Source organism: Lissotriton helveticus, chromosome 8 (genome assembly GCF_964261635.1).
Source record: "Lissotriton helveticus chromosome 8, aLisHel1.1, whole genome shotgun sequence".
In the NCBI taxonomy this organism is placed as follows: Eukaryota; Metazoa; Chordata; class Amphibia; order Caudata; family Salamandridae; genus Lissotriton; species Lissotriton helveticus.
The window spans coordinates 333098363-333125372 of record NC_136069.1 but is presented as its reverse complement, the minus strand read 5'-3'; the positions used below and the strand labels follow the sequence as shown (position 1 = coordinate 333125372).

Genomic DNA, 27010 nt, shown 5'->3' with positions numbered 1-27010 from the left:
TCCGCGCAGACCAACGCTGGAGGTGGAGCAATAGCGAGGGGAAAGACAATACAACACGTAAGTGGAAACTGTATGGTATCACAAGTAAACATAGGTGCAGAAGCAATAAATTAAAACTGGCCACGGGAAATCCCAAATCCAACTTTAATCTTGGATTCCCTGTCCAGAGTACAAAGGTAAATTGAAAGACCAGTGGATGGTGGTATGGAAGGCTATAATGAGTCACCTACCCCTCCACTCTGCAAAACACGTCGACATGTTTCAGCCGGAAAAATAGAATACCCCAGCTTTCATCAGGACTCACGTAAGAAAGATCCCATGGGTACTAGCCCTCCCTCCTTGATCCAAGGGTAGAGGGTGGGTACCCTTCTGAGTAACTACTCAGAGGAAATGTAGCAGAGTATCTTGCTCTCCGTGGGGAACCTGTAACAGAGTCAATTAAAACCACAAGTATCAAAAAATCAGTGCAGTGCCCTCTGTGAACAAAAACACACATACATCCAAAGTGGTGTCCACCAACCCAATCATAGACAACGATACCTTATGGGCGTGGCAACACCGACACAGGTCAAAGGTGCCAATGTTAAAGCCCTGCGGTGCATGCAATTACAATAGACGTCCCACACGCGCACAATCTGCGCTCATTTACTCTTTAAAATTACTCAGGATAAGATCAGGCATCAGTTCCAGGAGAAGAAAACACGATTCACTCGGCAAATCTTACCGAGTTCATTAAAAATCAAAACTTAAACTGGCAGGGGAGCGAGGACAGCTCCCTATAGTAGTCATACTCTGCGGGACACAGGAATAGACGGTCCCCCACCTTCCAGGGGGCACCTCTCTCACCTCAGTATTATAACTTAATAATAATATCCTATATGATTTGGCGTCAAGGAGATTAAAATAACAGAAAATACGTAGTAAAATACAAAGTTGTTTCAAACGGGGGCCCCTAAAGTATGTCTTACACCATTCTGAAGATGAAGGCATCCCTGCGCCTTTCTTTCTTCTCACACGTGAAGCACTATGCGGCGCATTTTTCGTGTTTGCACAATACGCAGTGAATGTTTTTCACTGCACCTTGTGTTTTGTGATTGAAGTAGCCTTGTTGCTCCTATGCGTTGCCCCGTTTTGGGAATATGTGAATGTGGTGATTTACAAACGACATTAAAACTTCTCCCTGTAGTGTCCTGCCAGGACACAGTCTAGTTGTTGCAGTGTAACCCTACACTAAACACCCACCCACCACAGACGTCACTGGGTCAGGTGACGCTGTTAATAAAAGACCCTGAGCACACGTGCTCGAGGCCAGATCTGCTATCCCCTAACTGGTGTCCTGTGTCATCATTTACTCACCATGTGGGCCTAGGGCCCCAACACCACATTGGCGACGAGGTCGGTAGTGTAGCCACGCGTGCCACTGCCATATATCCTGGTAAAAGGGGGAGAGGGCTGCCCGCCTGCAGGGCACCCCCTGTAGCAGGGCGCAGCGCGCCGAGAAGCCGGTGGGCACGTCGGAGCCCCACAGCCTGCAGCGACCGTGAGGCCCACCGCACCAGCTTTGAAGGACGAGCCGACCGGAGCCTACCCGCGTCGGCCGCCACCAACAAGCACCTCCAGGGAAGAGCGGACCGCCCAGTGCCCACCTGAGACGGCCGCGAAGCAGAGACCCCCACCGGAGAGGTGCACCGGTCGGACGGAGCCCACCCGCCACGACCGCCATAGAGCATCAGGCCCGCCGGCCGAAGGTGAGCCGGGTGCGGGAGGTGACTCCCCCGGAAGACTGTGCACCAAAGCGGAGCCCACCCGCTATAGACAAAAACTTTAATGCCCAATTATAAGCAGGACCAGCGGAGCCCACCCGCGGCCTGCCTGAGTCGTCCCCTGCCCCCGCCGCGTGTGTGGCTGGAAGCGGAGGGGCCCAGAGACGAGCGACGGCGCGGGGAGAAGTGCGGCCGGCACCCGCAAACAACATTATCAACGAGGGGGAGGGAGCGAAGTAGCTAACCGCCTCCCAACCCCCCCTCGCAACGTGATCGGAGCCTGCGGAGCCCACCCGCGGCCCGCCGGTAGCCCCCAGCAAAGACTGCAAAGCAAGCGGAGCCCTCCCGCGAGTGCAGCGACCCCCTGCCGGACAATCTGTAGTAAAAGCGGAGCCCACCCGCGACAAGACACGAAGACCCCAGCATCACCCCCGCCCGCGCAAGGACTGCTAGCCGCGGGCAGGGAGGACAGAGAAAAAAGAAACTGCCGCCCGCGCCGCCTTGCGGTGCCCTGAATCGGGCATTGAACACCCTCCAACACGGCTGAAGCGGAGCCTACCCGCTCAGCACGGAACACACAGCGACCCGGTGGGGACACACACCGCAGCGTGTGGACGACGAAGCTGCTGCAGGGAGGGGGGAGAATACACGGAGGACCAACAGTGCCTCAGCTGCAGCACCGGCTCACCCCCGCCTCGCGGAACGAGTGAAGTTTAGGGCTTCCGCGGGCGGGGAGAACAACAGCCGACAGGACTTACTCCAGCGAGCAGAGTAACCTGCCTCCGCAGCCCGTGATCACTTGGCCTGCTGCGAGGGGGAGGGAGAAGCGCCCGCATGCGGCCAGCGCCGCCGAGTCCGAATGTGCCCCCACAGCAACCACAAATGAAAGGGCCGGTGCACACGGCAAGTATGTGAACATTTGCCCCGGGATCTAAAATAACAGTGCCTCACTCAGCATGTGCCCGAACAATGAGCCTGTGCCTCTCTGCACCAATTGAATGATATGCAGAAGGAGAGAGACTCACCAGATCACGGCAGCAGCTCCAGCCCCCTGTGTGCACTGAGGGACAGACAATAGAGTGCTCAACCAGGGAAGAGTGTATTAAGCAAGGCAGGCTGCTGCCAAAGTGAAGTTTACTGCCACCCAGTGGCCAGAAGCGCACCTGCATCAATAAGAAAAAAAAACAAGCATTGCACAACACAAGATCAATCAGCAGCAGCAAGGGGCAACAGACTGAATAGCGCCCCCAAGGAAAGCATCTAAACTCCCGCAGCAAGTAAGTGCGCAACCACGCAGAAGACACCCACACACACCAGCAAAGGGTCTGCAGATGCCACTTCTAGCGCGACGTGGGAAAGAGGCACGAACGCCTCACCAAGCACTCAAGCACTGACAGAACGTCTGGAGGAAACGACTGCCAAGCACTGGAAGAACGTCCAGGGAAAAGACTGCCGCGATCAAACGACGGAGAGAGCAGCGACGCCCTGTGGCCACAGGTGTTCACCGCAGCATCAACCACTCCCGCCAACGGTCCAAAGCAGCAAGTCCCTGACAACAGCCAAAGCAGCAAGTACCCAACGACTAGCAACAGGCGTCCAAGAACCCACCAGACAGCACCAGCGCAAGCCCGCAATGAGAAACTGAGCAAACCGTGTGCAGCAACACTGCCACTCTCAAATGACTCCATGTCAATACGCAACCTCCTGAGGACAAAAGGGAGACAGCACAGAACCGTACCACAAAGCACAAGAACGCGACAGGCGTCCAAGAAGTCCACACCCGCACGACAGGACTGCGCTGCACTGCGCCGGAACGTGCCAGGAATCAGGAGCGCCAGAGTGACGCTACACAGCGACACGCCAACGCCACGGGACTGCACACAAAGGTCCCCAACAGAGACAGCGATGTCTCGCAGCAACCGGAGCGCCATCGTCAGCACGCATGGCAGCATGCACCAGAGCTGCACTAGGAGCGGTGACGCAACCCTCCTCCGCGCAGACAAAAGCGCGCCAACGCCAAAACACCGTGATGGTGAATAGCGACCACAAAGAAAATAGCACAGCATGACAACTCATGCCCAAGATGAAAACCGACCACCCAGTATGGTCACCAAGGAAAGAAAAGCAACAACAGAGAAGATACGACGACAGGTCTAGTCACCAAGCCAAATGAAGACAGTGTCCTACCACATGGACAAGACCACGGGGACGACATGTAGAGGGCCCGCTACATGGAAAATCCTGGTTAGCATGAATAAGCAAGAAAGAAGACCGGACCGCGTCGAGGAAGTGAACGAAGAGGAAGAATGGAGAATCACAACATCACTCCACAGAAGAGGAGAGAGAACTACAGCACACAGGAACATCGGTGCTGTCCAAGGAGCATCGTAACAGTCCGCACACAGGAACATCGGTGCTGTCCAAGGAACATCGCAACATCCGTGTGGATACCAGTAATCCCTACAACCTGCATTCGAAGAGACCAACCACTGAAGAACTGCCTGGGTGCCCCGTGAACCTGAAGCTTGCCGAAGCAGAGCATACCCGAGCACTAGACAATCAACCCTTGTGGACTACACAAGACTCGACTGTGGCCATGTCCGAAGTTCCGCAGCGAACCGCACAGCCCACGCGATCATGTGGCAGTCCAGGGGACAAGGGCCTCGGCCGCATGTCCTGTGACATAGGAATCCGGATGGGAGAGGTGCAGCAGTGGCAGCTCCACGACAGGCAACAGGAAGCATGAAGGCCCCAGGTAAACACCTAGCACCGAGGAACGGTCTGTTGAAGACACTGAACCCATGTCCTAACGGCAAGACCATCCTGGCGGATGACATCAACACCCCCGAGGACATCATGAGAGACTTGGCGGTGAGTCCGTTGGCAGTTCGGCAGCGACGCCTTTGCGCGGCTCATGCGAAGCCCGCACGGCCCACCCGGTCCCATCGTGTCCGGCAAGAGGGTCCTCCCAGCGTCTCTAGTGAGAGAAGAGTCCAAGCAGGAGAGGCCAGTCTTCGAGGTTCCAGTGAGAGAGGAGTCTGGCAAGGAAGGCAAGTCGGAAGTTACTTGGCCGGACGGAGATGTGAAGGCATCAAGATCAGCAAATCCAAATAAAGACCCCTCGTGACATAGTCGTCTCCTACAACCAACAAGCGTTGTCATCCACTGGAATAGGAACACCTGCGAGACCCCTCTAGGGTCACATCCATCCTGCTCCCAATGCTCCAAGTGATGAACACGGTATATAAGCGTCAACACAGCAAGACAAGGATGATCTGAAGTACACCGCCGAGGTGAAGCTCATCTGACTGACTTTGTAATCCTGAAACTTTCAACATTCTCCCAGCGATCGCCTGAAGAAGATCTGTTGGGGCTATCAAATGTTATTGTTCTGTTTTTCTTGCAGGTTGGACTTTTGTTTTTCCTTTCATTAAAGTTGGGGAGGAATGAAGTGTCCTGCCAGGACACAGTCTAGTTGTTGCAGTGTAACCCTACACTAAACACCCACCCACCACAGACGTCACTGGGTCAGGTGACGCTGTTAATAAAAGACCCTGAGCGCACGTGCTCGAGGCCAGATCTGCTATCCCCTAACTGGTGTTCTGTGTCATCATTTACTCACCATGTGGGCCTAGGGCCCCAACACCACACTCCCAAAAGAAAGCGAAGTTTTTGATGTTGTCTGTTATTCTTTCTCAGTTAGTACATTTCAAAGCTTCCTGTGTGAGTTACACTGCGGGGAGTGTGATTTATTTTTGGAATGGAAGGTAAAACTCTGAGGAATATAGTATTATTAATGTACTGTTTTTCTCTACACAATTAATTGTGCTCATCTGCCAGGAACTCATAGCCACAATGAAATAATTTCTTCTCCCCCTGACGTGGCAGTAAATAAGGCCTTTCTTGATTTAGCTGTTAAGTGCGCTGACTATCTCCCCATACAACTGTGGGCCCAGTGATGGACAACTGAAAATGGTCCTGCCACATTAAGATGTTTTCCTACTACTGGTATAATTGCAACGTGAACTCTTTATTACCCCATGATCATTCCTTATTACTATCTCATAATTTTAAGAGTCTTGAGTAGAGCCCAGTTGTGATTCCACTGTTGGGTTTGTTGCTTGCAGTGTCACTGTAAGTATTTATGGGACCCTGGCCAACACATAATTTTGGCAGTGGCGGTCCCTGCGTTTGCCGCCGTGAAGAGAGAGCCTGGGGGTTGCTATTGCCGCCCGAGAAACGGGAGGCAAGAGCGGGGGAGGCAGCCGCCCCAAAACTCATTCCGCTCGTCGCAGACCACCGCCACCTAGCTACGCCACTGATTTTTGGCTCCCCTTTTTTAAACAACTTTCAATTTATGAGCTGTTTTCAGATAATTCAGACTCTCCTGATGTGGCCAAACAAAACTGAATTATATATTAAACTTTCAGACAAGGTAGAAGAATGAAGCGAAAAGTTATGCAAGTACTTACACTTAAACTTGCAGGTATTATATGTTTTTTAATACACAGTCTGTGAGCAGGAAAGGGTTGTGGGAACCCTGATTTCAACCGGTTGTGCTTGGGAGCCATCTCCAGTTTGATATCTGTCTTCTTCACGTTCATAGGACTAACTGTTTAGCTATTGGTACACTCTACATATCCAATAAGCAACCCATTATCCTGTGTGGGCAAGTGGCCCACCCACCACCCCGCCTATAGCCCTTTCAGTGCCCTGAGAATCTCAGGACGACCTTAAAGCCTACTACCGTCCGTCACATCATGCTGACTTTTTCCCTACCATGCTAACTAATCGCCTAATATTCATTAAGATATACCAAAGAGTTTTTCAAGGATCTAGAAGAGTGGTATGGGTGCAAACATGAGAGGACAGTTGACCATCACTTCACCATTTAAGATCGAAAAATGTGCCTAGAACAGATTCAAGAATTTAAGACTTTCAAAATAAAATACGTTTCAGAGAGACATGGTTCAAGGAATAGCCATATTGAATAGCCAGACATAGTGAAACATCTGAAAATTCATACTATGCATTTCACCTTTCATGCCTTAAGGAAACAGAGAAATGTTTCTGCAAAGCTGAATTTACTAGATTGGTCTTCTAAAACCCTCTAAAAATATATTGATTACAATACTACAATTCATCGTGTGCGGTTTTTTAAACCAAAAACACTACTCGCCATGTTCACAGAAGATATGTTGGGACACACTGTACAAGTTGTAGCATCTTACCAGCCTGGGTACCTGCCAATGACCACGCCACACATGGACCTTAGTATTACACGTCTTTATTCTGCTGCGTGTGTCTGCGGACTCAACATTCTAAAACAAGCTTTCATGTCATTGCGCTCCAACACCTACCTCACAGCCATAAGGAGTCTGTTAGGAGCCAAAAGGGCTCCGTCATAGAATATCACAAAACACTACACAAGTGATTGTTTCTTTACCATCCATTACAAGCTGCAGGAATTCAGTGCAGTAATCAGTTTAGTGAGAAAGATTTACACCTCAGTTTTGAGGACTTAGGAGATGAAAGAATACTGGCCTGTTAACCACTGATTAGGTCAGGCAAGCGGCAGCAGGCCTCACTGTGACTGTCGGATGCAGGGGACCCACTACCTGATGCCAACCCGACCAAGAGGCTAATGGAGCACCTTGCTGGACAACTGGTGAGGGTGTGAGATGGGTCCATTGTGCTAGGCAGCAAGTGTAGGTACTTGAATGGAGAGTTTGGACTGGTCTGTTACAGAGGAATCATCAGGAAATGCAACATGATGGGCTGCTGGGGGAGCTGAGGATAAGGGGTGCTCCCTTTGGGACAGCATGTGAGTATGCCGAGTGAGGGTGCTCATGGAGGGCAGTTTGTGAGGATGCCTCTCTGGGGTGTTACTACCGGACTAGCTGGTCAGGCTGGCTTGTGACGCCTGTTGCACTTGTAATGAGATGCTGGGACTGGCAGGGACTCCTTCTTGTTGGAGCCTTGGCTGGTTGGTCCCTCACTGGACTGACAGTGCTACAACGGAACTCCAAAAATCATTTTTAATCAGCACTTACCATTTCCCTGAAACCTCTGAACACACATTCATTCGTCAGTGGGGCCCATAACACTTCACATTCACTCTGTTCACTTAATCTGGCTTCAGGAATTTATTTTACTTAAAACACAAAGGAGTAATGCTGTAACATTTAGCGGAGTGTCTAAACCTATTTAATCAGTTATTATTACACCTACAGTTTATATACTCTTTACCATGGTTTAATCAAACATTTATTTTATTCAGACACACCACCATAGTGGCACTGGATCTGCTAGAAAGAAAATTAGGCGTAGGAAAATCACAAGACCAGCTTTAATATTCCATTTTCCCAATTTTATTAAAAGCAAACTTTAATATGTCTGACATTTATGCATTGATTAATTCTTTATTCAATAAAATCTTAAAACTGTATTTAAAAAAATGATCATTTTATTTAGAGCTCAGAAAACATTTGTTTATTTAGAAGTCAGTTTAGAAGTTTAGCAAAGAACAGATAGTTCCAAATTCATTCTCTCCTAACATCCCTAACTAACACCCTCATCTTATCCTTCAGTCCTGAAAAGCAAACAAGAGAAAAATTAAAGTATCTTACATCCAGGAATCGATCTGCAATCCGACAGCACTTCGAGAGGAAATCGAAAGAGCGACACCCTCTAAGCAAAATCAGGGGTTTTTATACACTAATTTCCTAATTTAATCTATCTAAAAAGTATCTAACGTCACTAATTCGGGTTCTGATTGGACGATTTTGGGGTGGGTGAGCATCTCCTCACCATTACAACATCTTATTCACAATGAATCAGCAGAAATATAATGGGTTATTGTTTAGGACAGTCTTTGGCCTGGTCGCTTCCTCGACTTGCAACGTTGACTTGTTTTCTCACGTTTAGAACATTCATCTGTCCATATTTTGGCAATCATCCTGACTTCAGGGCAACGTAGCCTTGAACTTCCCATCCAAGTACAGGCAGCTCACACTTGCTGGCAGACTTTGGGCACGCATGCGCAATCCAGCACTTGCTCTCAGTTAGCCAGAGCAGCCATTTTCTTTTAGGCCTCAGAGGCCTCTTTTGGAACTATCATACAAACAAACACAAATTCATGTTAAATATGGAAATAAAGCCCTTCTGTTTACCCCCACTATACTAATATTTCCCTATTATTTATTACCTAGCAGGTAAGCCATATAAATGCGTTTCATACTTACATATCCGACGATTTTTTGCACAATAACGTGTACAATAAGCACATTCATATTGCGTTTACTTATATTTAAGCTGTGCATTAGTTCACATCACAATAACAATACAAATTAGTTAATTTTATTGCTTCATGCAGGCAAAATTAGTATTCCCACGGGTTCGTATGTGTGCATTTTATACTATTGTTAGTTAATACACCACAATACACCATTAGTAAATGTTAATGTTATGGAACATTGACTTCACAAGGGGTACACAAAAGTTTGTTTTGCCTCCTTGCTCCATCAACAGCACAAGTGCTTCTAGCTGTTTAAGAGGCCAGGGAGCCCCCTTTCAGGCCCCATGTGCCCTACTTGTTGTCTTTCTTTCACAGGAGCTCCCCAGCCTGTTCTAGGGTAAAGGGCTTAAAATGTTTCTGGGACCACTGTCCCTGGCACAATGATTGACTCTATCCTGCAAGGAAAGGCAGGTGGCCTCACCACCCTGGCATCTCTCTGCCACTGTTATTCTATGTGGGCAAAGAGTGTACAAAGGAATGGGTCCTTGGGGTAAGAAGAGTGTGCTTGATCTGCAGGTGGGCCTCGCAGATTTCATGGATCTATTACTTTGCACACAAACACAACCTCCCCAACAGTCACATGGTCTCTTTAGTTTGATTTGACCATCTTTCAGAAATTTAAAGCCTTGCATCCTGGGTTTGTTAAAATACTTTTGATTAAAACAAGTACACATGAAACAGTACCATGGCATAAACCATATAAGCACATGTGTAGAGTACAACATGCTAATCATCACCATTGTTGAAGTAAGGGAGGGGCTTCATGACTCACTTGAGGCTTTGCCCATCATATGTGCGGTTCTATTGTCAATATATGAATAGATAATGAAGTAAAGGGGAGATGGCAATAAAGGAAAGGGGGTAATAAAAATAACTAAAGGAAAGGGGTATGGGGAGCTCCCTACTTAGAAAGAAAAAAGAAAATAGATTAGGCAACATTGTCACCTACTGGACATAATAGAACTTTGCAAACTATTATGACGCTATCGCATAGGAGCTAATATATTAAAGCAATATTGTTGCAAAACAAAGGGACTGTATATGTACTGAAATGGATTAGTCTATTTTAAACCCCCACAATTAACAACGGAGCAACTAATGGATCTGAAAACATGACATGGAACCTCCTCACTGTGATGTAATATAACTGTATATGAAAACTACAAGGAATGGACAATTTTGTTTAACTTTAAGCACACTTTATATGTTGAAAAAGCGACCTTAAGAGCCACTACCTAATATGACGTTGGGCATCTTTCCAACAAGCGGCAGGACCTCAGAGAAAATTGTATTATGCACCAATCACATAGCAACAAATTCAATTTTTCACTCACAAGTTGTGCTGAATGAGTAGCACAAAATAATGTTTTTGTATTTTGTGAGATGTGAAAAATATAACAGAACTACTCTAACAAAAAAAATAGCTTTTTGCGCAGTTCTGCATCTCTATCACACAGCGACAATAGGTATTCTAGAATGTTCGTTTGTTTGATGATGCCATTTGGGGTTTTGATATATACTGTGACATAATTCACCGGATGACCCCTATATATTAGTATCGTAGTATTTTCGATTAGTTAATCAATTTCGGCATTTTTGGGATTCAATGGGGCGCGAACCTTGTTTTCCTAAATTTCCGAAGCATGTTTGAGTAAAATATACTATCTCTTTGTATTCATACTCTCTCTGCGTTCTGCTTGTAAACACCTCGTTTAATGCAACTTGTTTTTGCACCCACAGCACAGCCAAGTACAGTGTTTTAACATTCCTACCTCGATTCCTGTATGAGCAGATCCGAAAAGCGGCCAATGCTTTCTTCCTCTTCATTGCCTTATTACAGGTAAGGGTATCAAACTGCTACTTGTCATGAGTATTATATATTGCATGTGTAACTCTCTCGGGTTTCTTTGAATATTTGATGAATGAAAATGCAGAGCCCAAATATTAATCTGCATCATTAATCGCCCAGTGGCATAGCTGATTCAACCCTTGCTAGGATTTTCTTTGACAAAAATATTCTCAGGCCCATCCTTCGGCAGACACCTCAAACAAACAGAGGGCGGCTGCAGGTCTGTTTTTGATATGAAGGTATAAGCCCTGGTCTATTTAAGGGCAGGAGGAAAAAAAATGCTTAGTATCAACCGAAAGGAATTCTAAATAAAGCCTTCTTTTTGTTCAACCTTCGGCCTGTGGTCGAGAAGAGATTTTAGAAGATGGCACTGGCCCTGAAATTATTAGCATAGTTAGACCCTCAGGGCGCATCTATGGCATATATAAAAACAAAAGAGCACATTTACTGGTGAGCTATATTTCCTTTAAGGAAGGGTAAGCAAGTCTAAAAAAATTGGTCTCCAATCCTCCTTCACATTGTATTGCAAACGTATTAGTCAGCAGTGCAAGCAAGGAATTGAGGGTTGTATGGAAGGCCTACGTGGCCTGTCTTTTTGGGAGGAGGATAGCTGCATTGCTTGACATTAAATACATCAACATACATCTAATATTTTTGATTCAGAATTTTTGTTTAATGTATTAAATCTTCGTTGTTTTTATTGTCCTTTGTAATGTCATTTTGAGTTTTCCCAATAAACTTATTTTCTTAACTTAAAAAGACATCAACTGATACGAAGAAAATGGGAACATGTTTCATTTAAAAATAATTAAACTAAACTCCAGTTAAAGTTCGTTGCCAAACAGTTGTCATCGCTTTTTAGGTCTCGCCTACGACGAACGCGCTGAAAGCGCATTCTCGCAAGCGAGAACTATAGTCGTCGTCTCAGCAGTCTGAGACCGACGAAGGGAGACAAGACCTGGCCGCGCGCAGCGTTTCCCCATAGGATAACGTTGTGCGCGTGGCCAGGTCTTGTCTCCACAGCATGCCAAGAGACCGGATCGCGTCGCGCGCCTCTCTGGAATGCAGAGGATTCTGCAGAGAGGCGCGCGGCGCTGATAAGCGTCGAAGCTTGTTGTTGCTCGGACACACATTCGTTTTGTTAGGCTCGGAGGGATGAAGTGATTTGCCCAGAATCGCAGGAGGTTTAGCGACATGACCGAGACTCGAACCGGGTTCCCCAGGTCCGAGGTCGAGCGCATCTTGGCCGTGAATCCTGTACTTGCTATCGAAGGGGTAAATTTTCAGTTAATCCCAGGGTACAGCCCCTCGGATCTACAGATTCATAAAATAAGGTGAGTTTCGAAGCGAAGGCTCTCCTTCACTTGTAACCGCAACGAGGGATTCTGAGGATTATTTATTCCCGACATAGTTGAAGCCCTTCTTGGCATGTTTAGGTCTGACCCAGAGAGAGCTATCTTGCCAACAGTGTGCAAATATACGTACATATTTCGAGGCGCTTTATCGATCATTCACAGTTTGCGTCTGCCGTCACCGCACGCACGGTCCCGGCACAGTGCTTGGGTTAGGCGTGAGATGTTTCTCAGTTGGTGGAAGTTAAACCCATACTGAGTGATGCCCATTGTGTACAATGTCTCGCGCTTCATACAAGTTAAAAGCTGCTATGGTTGCTGGTGTATGTGATATATCATTTGATTACGTGTGAATGTCTCTGACTCCAGTAGGGGTCAGTCGGCATTATGTGTGATACCGGATAGCGTACCCTGTGTTTTCCATCACAGTAGTATATGAAACAGGGATCTGCTCGCTTGGTGTGCACTCCTCGCTGAGACAGCTGGACGTCTCCCTTGGTTCCTAGACCTCCTGTCCCGGCACTTGTAATTCTTAGTTCAGATCGTCTTCCCGCACAACAAGCTGAGAGGTGTCCTTGAGTGGACAGAGCCCTGCTTCAAATTAAGAGCCTGTTCAAGCCACCCAGGGACAGATGTCGTGTGTTTTGTCCGTGCTTGTGTGTATGTGTGTTTGCGAGTGTGCATGGCTGTTTGTGTGTCTGCGTCTCCTTCCCTTTACCGCCACTTCTGCTGCACAGGACGGAGGTATGGCAGACCCCCCTGCGGGTTACAGCTGGACTTTAAATTGCTTTTCGCATTTTTCCATCGGGTGAAGAGAGTGTGGTGGAAAGCTGTGCTCTCCGATGGGCTGCTGAGAACGGCACCACGCACCACAGAGCAAAACAAGAAAAAACAACAGGAAAGGATCGGATTGCGTCGCGCGCCTCGTGGAATGCAGGGGGAGTCTGCAGAGAGGCGCGCGGCGCTGATACACAGGCAGGCTTCAGGCAAGAGACACCACACCACTTGATTCGACGTGGGTTAAGCAGAAGGGCTGCTGCTCCGAACTACCTTTGCAAACGACCTTACAGCGTCCCCCCGTGTCACCCTATTGATATGGGTTGGATTCAGAGCACAATCCCCCCCCCCTTACAGAACCCCACTCTAGGGGGTATGCTCTGTGTGACCTGGAAGTTCTGCAGTCTTAAGTCGCACAGTTTTTAGGTACTGAATGACTCTAGCTTTGCTTCTGATTAATATGGGGTGTTTTGGATGTCATCACTCTTTAGTCCAAATGATACATTCCTCCCATCACAGTGTACACGAGGCTCTCTCCAATTTCATTGATAAGATTTGTTTATGGCTAGTTGTGTGTGTCAGTGGGATATCTGAACTATGTTAACCGTGGGTGGTTGCACTGCTCTCATCTGTCTGGCCTTTGCCAGCCAGACCTCTTTCCCTCGGCTGGCCGCCTGCTGGTAACTATGGTAAAGGCTGCCGGGAGCAGCCCAGATAGCACAAACCCGCCTCGATTATTTATTACTTCTGAAGAATGCAGAATGGCGCTTGGGGCACACTGCGGGAGGCAGCTTGCTATCTGTAATCTGGAAGGCGAGTCGCGCCCTGAAGTACCAGCCTCGAGGTGCTGCAAACGTGCGAGAAGACGGTATCCTACAGAGTGCTGTGTCGGTGACTGCATATACCATGCCTAAACCTGTTGCATAGTATAACGAGTATGTGTAAAGCGCACCAGAAGAGTTTCTCGACTCGGACTGACAGGCGTTTATTCTTACCCAACCCAATGGTAATTTTGTATCGACCTCAGGAGAATGAAAGACTGAGAACGCCCAGCGGGATTTCAACATCCCAGATCCCTACAGTGAATCCATTAGTCCTCCGAGCCATCAGATCTGGCATTCCGCAGTTAAGTTGAGGGTTCTCACCCGTGAGCATGAGGCAGTCTGAACTTTTGACTTAAAAGTAACTCGCGCGAGCATCTGCTGGGTTTTTTGGAAATGTAAAAAAAAGAAAAATGCGGGGTGGGCCTCCTGATTAGAGGAACTGTGACTACACATAGCAAGAATGCTTCAAGAAGATTAGAGTGTGGTGAAACGTGGAACACACAGAGTATAAGAGGAAAATCAGTGTGTGTGACGTCCGATATAAAAGACGTATATGTTGTCCAGCTGAGGAAAATCAGAAAAATGGTCAGGCGATTTAGTCGATGTTTCTTAAGTAATTTTTCCCGGCGTTAAACGCCTCTAATACCATACGAAGTTTATCAAATAAAGAGGCAGGCGCTGGAGACAGGAAGACAGGAAACAAGTTTTATTCCGACGGAGCAGAACACATCAGATCGGACAACAAGGTATCGTCTCGAGGTGCTCTCTAACAGTCTCTCTGAGGCCTGGCCTTTTATACACTGGTTTACAACATGTGACCGCTCTTTATTACAATAAAATTATTTACAACAAGGGGTGGTGAGGGACAGAGTCTCTGAATTAAGCAGAATACTCTCACCCAGTCAAGAGATCAGGGCTAGATCCAACACCGTTTTTTAGCTCATTGCACCATCCCAGTTTCAGAACCTGGCTCTATGTAAATTAGTCTGTTCCTGTCCCAGTGCATGATGGGAACAGGGCAAACCAAACTACAAAAGCCAATTCTTACACTGGGAAGGAAACAAGCTTCCGGGGACCGGTTTCTGGCATTTCAGCCGTCTTCGGCCCGGCTTTATTACAATAAAGACATTGTGAAGTAAGGAAAAAGACATCCCCGGTACCCCCCCAGTTCCGACTCATTCCAACACGTGGCTACAGTAGAGGTCCTCACCCCCCATACAATAGGAGGGGGCTATCACTCAGCTGAGTGTTCCGCCGATTCCTTTGGAACGTGTGCGCCTGATCGAATCTCAGGGGGTGGGGAGGTCATGATCAATAGTAGCTCCTTTGAAGAGGGGCGAGTGCATACAGTAGTGGGCAATAAACTGTATCCTCAGGCTAAGGGATGACCAGCGGTCCGTGCAGGCAATCGGGCTCAGAGGAAGGGGTCATCAAAAGAGGGGTATTCATGGAAGGAAAGGAGGTGTTGGTCAGGCGCGGGGTGTGATTCCCAGAGACAGTCATGCGGGAGGGCAGGGTTCATGACTTGTGCATGTGAGAGCGGGGGCAGCCAGGGTGCATGGGGGATGCTTGCAGGGTCAGGGAAGTGCGCTGACGAGCGATCGTGAACAGGGAGACCATGGTACCTAAAATGGCTGTCGTGTATGTTCATACGTGAGTCTGAGGAATGGGCAAGATGGCGCAGATGATGTTCAGTTCACAAACTAAAATTCCACAGTCCTCCCTTTTAACATGTCTCACCAGCTTGTCAATTCGGATCTATCCCCATAAGACCACGTATTTCTATCTCATAGAGGGGACTCATGTGCTCAGTTCTAAAGTCCAAAGTCGTAGGGCACATACAGTTGGAAATGAGTGAACACAAAGGTGGCAAACATTGAATACCTAAGCAACACCCACACAGTACCACGACTGGTATCAGTATAAATGTAAACAACCTCCATCCCCAGTCCTTCAAAGTGTCCCAAAACCAGCTTCCAAGCGACCATCCTTCTTGCTCCTGGTGAACCTCTGAAGATAGTCTGTGGAGGTGTTCGATTGCTTTGTAGACTGAAGGCGAGTTATCTGGCACGTAGGTGCAACAGCTGGAGCCGATGATGCGGCATGCTCCCCCACGGTCGGCCAGAACCACATCTAGAACAAGGCGGTTTTGAAGAACCACCAGGCGGACTGCCTGAAGCTCAGCCGTGTTGTTAGCGAGGATGCCAGCCGTGATGTTAATGGTTGTTTCTACTGCCTGAGTCAGGTGTCGGATAGCGCGGCTATTTGCCATTGGGCCCCACAGAGGAACAAGTCCCTTCACCGCATCTAGGAACTGTGCTCCGGTGGAGTCGGCTTGTCCAATGTCTCCGGCACGTTTTTGCCGGTGATGGTAGGCTGGGGCCACATACGTGGGGGGAAGAATGAAGGCGATGTAGCACGTACCCCTCCAACCTTTCGGAAGCCAAGTGTAAGCTTTGGTGCCACAAACAAAGTACATATTCGGAGAAGCAACAAAGGAGGGGGGATCAACTGAGACCAATGTTCTGGTGATGTGGCAGGAACTGTGACCCACCAGCTGTGTCCCCTGGCCTTCGAGGCACACGAGACCTGTGACATTGATGACAGACAGAGCCACAGTCAGAGTGGCAGCCATTCGCTTCCGCAGGTAGGAGAAGGTGGGTCTAGCTGGATTGTGGAGCACTTGCATTTCAACTCGTTCTTTGGCAGGGATGTTCATATGGAAGGCAGAACCTGAGGTCACAGGACAAAAGGGGGCAGACGTCCTTCCTGTTTTGTTCAGCCAGAACCCATAGTAGAAGTGTGACACTGTTTGACCAGAAGCGGCGTTGTCCTTGTGGCTTTCCTGCAAGAGGATCAACCAGGCGAGGCAGGAGCCGTGAACTGAGAAAGGAGAAGGGATGAAGGGGATGGAGTGTCCAGTGGCATGCGGGAGCAACCCGCAGATCCAGCAGTTCGTGGCATTTGCAGCAAGGTTGTGCTGGTGCAATAGTTGCACGAAGGAATTGTTCCAGAACTCCTTACGCCTTTCTCGGAGCTGAGGCGAAAGGGAGATCAGGTGGTGCTCTTTCATGGTGGTTGGCTGTGCAGTGGTCGGCAATATCTGATGAGCGGGTGTGCTTTCCTCCAAGATCCAGAAGGAACTCATGAGGAGGAGGCAAAGGAGGAAGACAATGAAGAAGGCGATTGTCTTTGATTTGTGCAAATTGTCAGCCTTTGGGTTCCTGTAGTGGGTATTTCCGGTTGCTTCCATCATCTTCTTATCTGGCGCTTCCATCATCTTCAAGGTGCTCGGTAGTGGGCAGAACCACAGACTTTGTTTAGCTTCTCTCCGGGTAACCCTTGGTTGTTTTAGGCCACCGTTCTGAGATTTTAACTTAGTCCGTGGTCTACTTAGCCGAAGCTCCCTCCTTTTTGACGCAGGAAATACCTTTCCCGGGATGGCACAGTGGGATCAGAGAATTTTGAAAGTTCAAGTGCCTCGGTATCAGGATAGCAGTTCAGTGATGGCCGGTCTTTGTTCAGGAGCTCTTCTTGGGTGTCGACGTTTTCTGTCGTGGCCAGGGTCGAGGAGACCTTCTTGCAGTGGTGTGCGTGCAGCCAGTGCCTTTTTCCCTCCACTCGAAGAGCCGTCCGAGTGGTGATCAGTACTTGCCAGGGGCCCGTCCACCGGGGTTCCAGACTCTTTGCCCGTTGAAAATTCCGGACTAAAACATAGTCTCCCGGTTGGATATCGTGACCGGGACCCCTGGAAGCATCGGGGATGGCCTGCTGCACCTGTTGATGAATGACAGACAACGTTTTAGTTAATTTGTATAAATAATCTGACAGCAGGACGTCGGGGACGTCGTGAATGGAGGTCGGTTTGGGGGCAGTCCAGAGGTTCATTGGTCGCCCAAACACAACCTCGTAGGGGGTCAAGTGGTGCTTAGTGGGAGTGGAGCGCATCGATAGCAATGCCAGTGGGAGGGCATCTGGCCACTTAAGTCCTGTGGTGGCCACTATTTTTGACAGTTTCAGTTTCAGTGTAGCATTGTGTCGCTCAACTAGGCCAGCGGATTGGGGGTGGAAGACCGCATGAAACCTCTGCTTTACCCCCAGCCCCTTCAAAATTAGTTGGATAACTTCAGCTATGAAGTGGGGGCCATTGTCGTTCCATAAAATTCGACAAAGGCCGTAGCGAGGGAAAAACTCTTTTAGTAGTACTTTGGCAGTAGTCATGGCAGTGTTATCACGGGTTGGATAGGCTTCCACCCATTTGCTGAAGGCACATGCAATGACTAATACGTACTTCAAGCCTTGGCGTCTCTCCAGCTGGATGTAATCCATCTGGAGCACCTCAAAGGGGTGGTTGGGGATCCCAAACCCTCCCCGGGGTACCACAGTTCCTTTCCCGGGGTTGTGTTGTAGGCAGATCAGGCACTGCTGGACCAGGCGCTTGGCTGAGTCGGGGATTTTGTTGTTGTGCCAGACTTTGGAAATGAGTTCAATCATGGGGGCAGAACCTATGTGTGCAGGGGAGTGTGCCATAGTCAGTATGGGAATCAAGTATGAGTCAGGCAGCAACCATTTGTTTGTGTCTTTGGTCCGCCAGCAGCCTTCATCGTCCTTTAGACCCACCCGTGCCCACTCAATCAGTTCGTGAGGTGTGCTGGCCGACTGGATGTCCCTAATCGTTTCCCTAGCGTCAGTCCATTTTTCTGCTTGTGACCTGGTCACATACATGCGTGTCGTCATCCTATTCTCAGCTGTGGTTCGGGCAGTGATGTCGGCCAGTGCGTTTCCCTGTCCAACTAAGTCCGTCACCTTCTTGTGTGCCTGGCATTTGATCACTGCTAATCGTTTGGGGAGGAGAACTGCTTCAATCAGGGCGGAGACTAGATGTCCGTGAAGGATGGGCGTGCCGTGGGACGTCAGGAATCCCCTTTCCCTCCACAAGAGCCCAAAATGATGAACCACCCCGAAGGCATACTGGCTGTCCGTGTAAATGTTCGCCGTGGTTCCTGCTGCTATGATACATGCTCGTGTGAGGGCAATTAGCTCTGCCGCCTGTGCGGATCGTTGCGTGATGCGGGCTGTCTCAACTACTGTTCGGGCTGTCGTCACCGCATAGGCAGCTGAAGTGGTGCCGTCTGGGAGTTTGATACAAGAGCCGTCTACCCATAGTTCTCCATCAGGGTCTGTAAAAGCAATGTCTCGGAGGTCAATTCTACTCCTGGTCTGTTCGTCCGTGAGGGTCACACAGTCGTGTATAGGGGGCACATCGGGGTCATTTTCAGGCAAGGGCAACAGTGTAGCAGGATTCAAAGTTGTGCATCTCTTCAGAGTGATGTGGGGTGCAAGTAGAGTCAATTCGTACCCCGTCAGTCTTGCACTAGTCAGGTGTTGAGTCTTGGTTTGGTTCAAAAGGGTGTCAACTGCGTGGGGTACTAACACCGTGAGAGAGTTCGAAAGTACAATTCCCTCACTCTGACGGATAGAGACAGCAGCGGCGGCTACTGCTCGAAGGCAGGCAGGTAAAGCTCTGGCGACTGGGTCAAGAGTGGCAGAGAAGTAGGCACAAGGGCGTTGTTTGGAGCCGATGGGCTGAGTTAGAACAGACAATGCGCATCCCTCCCTTTCGTGAGTGAAGAGGGAGAAGGGCTTGGAGTAATCTGGTGTTCCTAGGACGGGTGCCGAGCAAAGGGCATCCCGCAACTCCTTAAAGGACGCTTGGCATTCGAGGGTCCAAGGGAGTGGGAAGGGAACATCTTTGGCCAACAGGGAAAGTAGGGGTTTTATAATGAGACTGAAATTTGGTAACCATTGTCGGCAAAAAGAGGTAAGGCCCACCAATGAACGGACTTGCTTCTGTGTTTTTGGGATGGGGGTGTCTAGGATGGTTTGGATTCGGTCGGGCGTAAGATTCCTCCCTTCTTTGGACAGGAGATGGCCTAGGTATGTCACTTGAGGCTGGCAGAACTGCAGTTTCTTTTTGGTGACTTTGTGGCCATTCTCCGCAAGAAAGTGCAAGAGTTGGATAGTGGCCGGGATTGCAAGTGGAGTGGTGTCGGCCGCCAAAAGGATATCATCGACATATTGGATCAACACCACTCCATCTGGTAGCTGGACGGCGTCCAGCTGTCTTTTGAGGGCCTGGCTGTAAATGCTGGGACTTTCAGTGTAGCCCTGGGGAGCTCTACAAAATCGGTACGAACGGTTTTTTAAGGTGAAGCCGAAGAGATAACGGCTGTCTGGATGGATGGGGATAGAGAAAAATGCATTCTTGAGATCAATAACGGTGAAGGTGGTAGCAGTGGACGGGATGAGGGTCAGAATGGTGGTGATGTCTGAGACTACGGGGTACTGTGGCACCACCCCTTTGTTGACTTCTCGCAGGTCGATGATGAAGCGGTACGCTTTCTCATCTCCCTCACCTTGCTTCTTAACAATGGGTAGGATAGGGCTGTTGCAGACATTACTAACCACTTCCTCTACCACTCCTGCATCTACCAGGGACTGAATAATCGCTACCAATGCCTTCTCGCCTTCGGGCGATATCCAGTACTGTGGGAGTTTCGGGAGTATTGCGTCTGGTCGAACAGTTATGTGCACAGGGTCGATCATCATTCGTCCTACATCCGAGTCGTTTCTGGCCCATAGGTACAGGGGTAGGGTGTCGAGCAAGGATAGGTCAGCATCAGTTATAGAGTACATATGTCGTGCGGGGCGGGATCTGGACATGCTTGGGTTGTCGTACAGGATGACTCGGACTCCATCTGGGGAAAACCTAATAATAGCTTGGACATGTTTTAGTAAATCAATACCCATAATGGCGTCAGGGGAGTTGGAGGAGAGCAGAAATGTTGTGTCAGTGGGGTTGTTTCCTAGGTCAAAGGAGATAGGTACAGACAGGGGATTAGTGGAGGGCGTTCCATCAAAACCTATCGATGTAATGTGTGAGCCAGACAAGGGTGCCCTTGGAATCAGTCGCTTTGATAATACACTACGTGTCGCTCCAGTGTCTACCAAGAATGGAGATTTTGTACCCAGGACCTTAGCGGTGACGTAAGGACCTTGCTGGTCAACACAGAGCTCGACTGGATCCCTCCCTTGTCCCTGGCAGTCCTATGCGAAGTCGGGAGTGTTCTCACTGTCAGATAGTTGGTACTGGTTCTGTCGGGGACGGTCAAATGTGTTCGATCTTCCTGGTCTGTCGCTGTTGATGTCGTTTGTGTACCCCCGCCCCTGCCCTCTAGTCCTGGGGCCATTCGTCATGTCCCTCGTTTCTTTATTTTTAATTAGTTCCAGAAGAACCGGACATTGAGACTTCCAATGCCCGAATCCTTTGCAAAATGCACACTGATTATCTTCTATGTCCCTACGTCCAGAGTAGGGAGTGGGTGTGCGGTCCTTTGGGGGTGGATTTCTAGGGGCGATTGATTGGTAGCTCCCCCTGTGTCGTTCTTTCCCGACTGCCACCCCTTGTATCTGGGCTATCATCACCCTTTCTTTCAAATCTTACTTCTTTCTCTCGGTTGCCCTATCGTTCTCATTCTTTTGGTGTTCGTAGTACTGAGCCATTTGGAGGATAGCGGCGGGTTTGGAGGCCCCCCAACTACTCTCGCTCGTTTGTAACTTTTGGGAAACCTCTTGTGACAGACCCTTTACGTAGTTTTGCACAAATAGGTGTTGTCCGGTTGCGGTGGTCATGTCTTGGCCACTGTAGTCGGAGAACACCGTTTCAAATCGGGAGAAGTATTCTGATACGTCTTCCTGGGGTTTCTGACGGCAAGCTGTGACTATTGACCAATCTACCTTTTTCTCTGGGATCAAGGTTTTTAGCTTCTGAACTATTTTGTCCGGAAGTTCCAGTATGTCTTTTATCGGTTTCCTTCCGGGCTCTCGTTGTCTATCTAGCTCACTGAGTTGATTCCAGGTATGTCCGAACAGATCTGTGTGATCGGCTTTCCGGATTTGCTTCCACACGTCAGCCGGCAGACATAACCCGAAAAACAAATCAATGTCTGCTAGAGTCATTATCGTTGAGCCCAAGGCTGTGCCTAATTCGGTGTAAAATGCTGTCGGGTTGTTCCTTAAATCAGGCAGGGTTTGCCTAAAGGTTAAAATATCTTGTCGATCCCATGGTTGGTAAACCCAATTGTACACAACCCTCCCTTTTGCATCTGCGTGGTTGATGTCGTCGTTTGTTCCCTGACCTCTTGGGGGAACCCAGTAGGGGGCGGCTTCTCTGATAGGCATCATAGTGTTGGCTACTTCTAATGGGGACTCAGCCGTTTCAGGGACTGTGATTTTGACCTCTGGTTTCTGTTCCGTGAGGTGGCGGAAGACTTCAAGCGTTTGCATGAAGAGGTCCGTCACATCGCGCTCAGTCCCATCTCCAACAACGACCTTTCTATATAGAGCCCTCAGCTTAGCAGGACCCTTATTTTGATACCTATCCTCATATGCGTTCAGGGTGTGGTAGCTGAACCGTAAAATGAAATGCCGTCTGTGGCTACCGGCATGTGAATTGTGCATATCCATCGTATATTCTTCGCTCTCCTTCCGTTCTACCAGTGTCTTTGCTATCTTGTCAATCCCATCCCGCTCGTCTTTGCTCAACCTATTTGGTCTGGCTGTTGGCTGCTTGCTAGTCTCGAGTTCATCTGATGTTGTTACCAATGTGGCTGGTGCGAAGGCTGTAAGAGCCGGGGCACTAGTGCTAGGGTCACCCTCGCCCGCACTCAGAACTGGTAGGTGCTGTGCTAGAGGCTGGCAGGGGGCATAAGGAGGGGGCATGTAGATAATCGGAGGACCTAGCAGTAACTCGTCGTTTGCCCGTTGTTTGGAGGGCATCTCTGGGTAGAGCGTAGAGGGGGTCCTAACAGGGCATTGGCCTGCCGACCCTGATTCTTGCGTTTGTCTAACTTCCTCTCTCCTTCTTATTTCTTCATCTAGTTCCTTAGCGGCCAGGTGGGCTGCCTTTCGTAACTCTTTCCCTATTTTTGCTTCTTCTCTTTTCCTTCGTTGCTCTGCTTCTTTGCGCCACATGCCGATACTATCGAGCATGGTGGGCGTTGCCTTATTTGTTCTAACAGCTGCTTCTAACGTTTTTATTTTATGATCATCAAAGGAACCTATCAGTGGCCACTGACTTTCGGGGTCCTTTTTTGTATATTTATGCCATAACTTACTATAAGCTATAGCGACTAGTCCTTGCTTAGTGAACATGTCCTTATTAGGGGTGCCTTCCAATGGAGCTGGATGGTTCATCTCTAATAAGCGGTCCGGGTTGTACCAACTACCAATCAGTGGGGAGAAGACAGGCATGACAGATTACAACGGGGGACAAAGGTCCGCACTACCTATCTTTCACTATTTGCAAAGACTAGACAGAATATTGCTATTCTACGTTATTTGCAAGCAGAGAACCTCAAAAGAACTATACTCCAAACAATCTATGTTCGGACAATCAATCAGTGGGGAGAAAAATAGGTACGGCAGATTACAATGGGGGACAAAAGTCTGCGTTACCTACCCTTCACTATCCGCAAAGGGAGATAGAATATTCCTATTCCTCCCCGTTTGCAGGCAGCGAATATCTCAAAGAGCGACAAAGCAAATGCTAGTATTTCAATCAATCAAACAATTAATCAATTCGCAATTCGTCGTGTGTCACGACCTTACCCGGACCGCATGGACAGTTTCTCGTCTTCCGCTTTCAGCGCCCGATCGTCCTCTACTCTCTGTTGCTACCGCGGCACTCCTGATGGTTCCCAGTCAGGACCGTAGATCACTCGGGAGAGGTCTGCTCGGAATCAGTGAAGTTCAGATGATCGGCTGTCAGACGAGGGTCTATCGGACAGGAGCTCTCCCGATCGTTGCAGTCGTTCACTCTGTCGTCGGGACCTCTCCCACTGGATCCACGTGTCGCTGATGGGCCCCACGCTTGGGACGCCAATTGAGGAAAATCAGAAAAATGGTCAGGCGATTTAGTCGATGTTTCTTAAGTAATTTTGCCCGGCGTTAAACGCCTCTAATACCATACGAAGTTTATCAAATAAAGAGGCAGGCGCTGGAGACAGGAAGACAGGAAACAAGTTTTATTCCGACGGAGCAGAACACATCAGATCGGACAACAAGGTATCGTCTCGAGGTGCTCTCTAACAGTCTCTCTGAGGCCTGGCCTTTTATACACTGGTTTACAACATGTGACCGCTCTTTATTACAATAAAGACATTGTGAAGTAAGGAAAAAGACATCCCCGGTACCCCCCTAGTTCCGACTCATTCCAACACGTGGCTACAGTAGAGGTCCTCACCCCCCATACAATAGGAGGGGGCTATCACGCAGCTGAGTGTTCCGCCGATTCCTTTGGAATGTGTGCGCCTGATCGAATCTCAGGGGGTGGGGAGGTCATGATCAATAGTAGCTCCTTTGAAGAGGGGTGAGTGCATACAGTAGTGGGCAATAAACTGTATCCTCAGGCTAAGGGATGACCAGCGGTCCGTGCAGGCAATCGGGCTCAGAGGAAGGGGTCATCAAAAGAGGGGTATTCATGGAAGGAAAGGAGGTGTTGGTCAGGCGCGGGGTGTGATTCCCAGAGACAGAGTCATGCGGGAGGGGAGGGTTCATGACTTGTGCATGTGAGAGCGGGGGCAGCCAGGGTGCATGGGGGATGCTTGCAGGGTCAGGGAAGTGTGCTGACGAGCGATCGTGAACAGGGAGACCATGGTACCTAAAATGGCTGTCGTGTATGTTCATACGTGAGTCTGAGGAATGGGCAAGATGGCGCAGATGATGTTCAGTTCACGAACTAAAATTCCACATAGCGCTAAAAGACCAAGCAGCGCACTCTATGCTATAGTGTTCAGTTACGCAATGCGCGCCAAGATTTGATTTATTTTTATTAGTGCGCTCCTGTGCCAACAAAGGCATCTAGGCGCTGCGGATCCGTAAGGCAATACATCATAGCAAAACAGGTTCTGTGCCGAGAGGTCCAGGATGTGGTAGACATGAAGTGTGTAATATGAGTGTGTGTAGTAAAAGTCAAGTCTGTTTAAGACATGCAGTGTGAGGTGAGACATTCTGTGGTAGGCAAGCAGTGTGTGCTCATATGCATTGTGTGACCTGTGATACAATAGTGTGTGGTGAGCAGAGCAGCAGCAGCAGGCAGGGCCTCGCAGCTATGGCTAGCATCCTCCACGGGGCATGGGGGGCAGGCGAGCTTCCCAAGGGCTCCTCTGGAGCGGTCGTGGCTGCCTCTTCGATCAGCGCCTGTATTCATCTCTGTCCTCACAGACAGGCCCGGACTGGCCGTTGTGGGCACCGGGCAATCCCCCGGTCGGCCGCAAGGGTGGGGGCCGGTTTTGGGCCCTGGGGGCCGTTTTTGTTGCAGAGCCGGTTTTGCAGCATAGCTGCAAAATCGGCCCTGTAACAAAATCGGCTGAAAAGCGGCCCTGGCAAAGCGCTCGCCCCCCTCCCGCCCGGGGGGTGGGAGGGGGGCGGCCAAGCACTTTGCCAGGGCCGGTTTTGGTACCCAGTCCGGCCCTGCTCACAGACCGGCGTGCTGCTCACTCCTGCTCCCACACGCCGGCCGCGCAGTGCGCCCCCTCTGTTGGAAACACAAAGCAGCTGTTAGGGAGAGCACCGGCCAGCCGTCTGCTGCCCACCCCAGCTCCACGGACAGTGGAGAAGTGTGGCTCAGGGGTCAGAGGCAGCAGACCCGGAAGCTGAGATCGGTCCTGGACCAGGGTTCAATTCCCCGCCTCGGCGGGTCTTGGGCTAAAAATTCCACGGACTCGATAATTCTCGCCCCGGTGCCTCCTCGACTCACGGGTTCACACTCTGCGACTCTGGGCAATAGCTTGCTTAATCTCCACAACGGCCCCTCGCGGCGGGATGCCTGACTTTCACCTTGTGGATACCCTGCTATCTCACAGGGGAATACCAGGAAGGGTTCCCTAAGCAAGCGCCGGGAAACCCACTGCGGGTAGCTGTGCGCTATATAAGCTCAACTACATTTACATTTACATAGAGAATGTTCACCACGCTACACTGCCCCAGGAGACCGCTGCCGGGGACTGGCATTCACCAACCCGCGTAGCACTTTCAAGGAATGCTGAGAGCCCCCAGCATGCCAGTGCTCAGCAGCTAGCGCAGTGGCAGCAAGTGCCCAGCCTGCTGACCATGTGCCATGCATGCACGAGTGCCATCCAACACCTCTATGTCCAGGGCAGACTGCTCAGTAAGTCTAACCATCACTGTACCTTTACGAACACATTCATTTTGTTATTTAAGTGATGTGCCCAGAATCACAGGGTGGTGAGCGTCCTAGCTGAGATTCGAACCCGGTCCCCTAGCTTTGTGGGCAACCACTCTAGCAGTTAGGCCACATCTATGTGTGCACATCATCATAGTAGGTGCATACCAAGCTAGGTGGCTCCCCCCGTCCCTCCACTGCTCTAACATCACTATATCCTGGACCGTGGAGGCATCTCACCATCCCCCAATGTACCCTCCATGTACCAAGGTCCCCTGCAGCTCCATATCAAGTATAGCCAGCTTTACCAGACCCAGTCTCTTGGTTGCTGATAATATATACTTTCTCCTACTGTTTTGTGCCCTAGGTGGGCACCAGCACCTCTCCATTATTGTAAATTGCTTACCATGCACCAGTGACCAGTGTCACCAGGGTTCTGTACCAATGCAGGCTACTCACTGTCCACCAGTGACCAGGGGTTTAACTTAGTCAGTGAAGTTCAGGGGGAGGGGAGGAATCTCAAACGTCCCAAACTAAACAAGCATTTGCAATGCAATAGGTCTCGCATTTACGCGAGTTTAAGCTACTGGCATTGTAAATAACAATGCGTTTTATTTATGTTTCAAAAACAAAAATGAAAGGCATAGTCATTTACAATACCAATAGCTCAAACTCGCGTAAATGCGAGACCTGTTGCATTGCAAATGCTTGTTGTAAATGTGTGACTTGACCGTGTTTAGGAACGGATTCTGGTCTGTGCAGCAGTTCATCTGTCACTTGAAAAATATAAAACAGTGTTTTCCTTGAAGTATGGCAGGAAGGGGGCGTGTTGGGTGTTAGAAACACGCAAAAAAATAAAACAACGGGGTATGTCAAGTCTCATGCTATGAGAAAGAGGGACAAT

At 49.3% G+C, this 27010-nt stretch overlaps 1 protein-coding gene across 2 annotated transcripts in view; it reads left to right on the top strand.

Annotated features, from left to right (window-relative positions):
* The window catches only part of ATP8A2 (ATPase phospholipid transporting 8A2), a 1791179-nt gene that overhangs the window by 174494 nt on the left and 1589675 nt on the right, over positions 1 to 27010 (top strand). For both annotated transcript variants that reach the window (XR_013599395.1, XM_078655985.1), the window contains exon 2: positions 10801 to 10900. Coding sequence is in view for 1 of the 2 variants with exons in the window: in XM_078655985.1 (XP_078512111.1) it covers positions 10801 to 10900 (100 nt within the window). In the remaining variant the exon portion in view is untranslated. The remainder of the gene's footprint in view (positions 1 to 10800; positions 10901 to 27010) is intronic.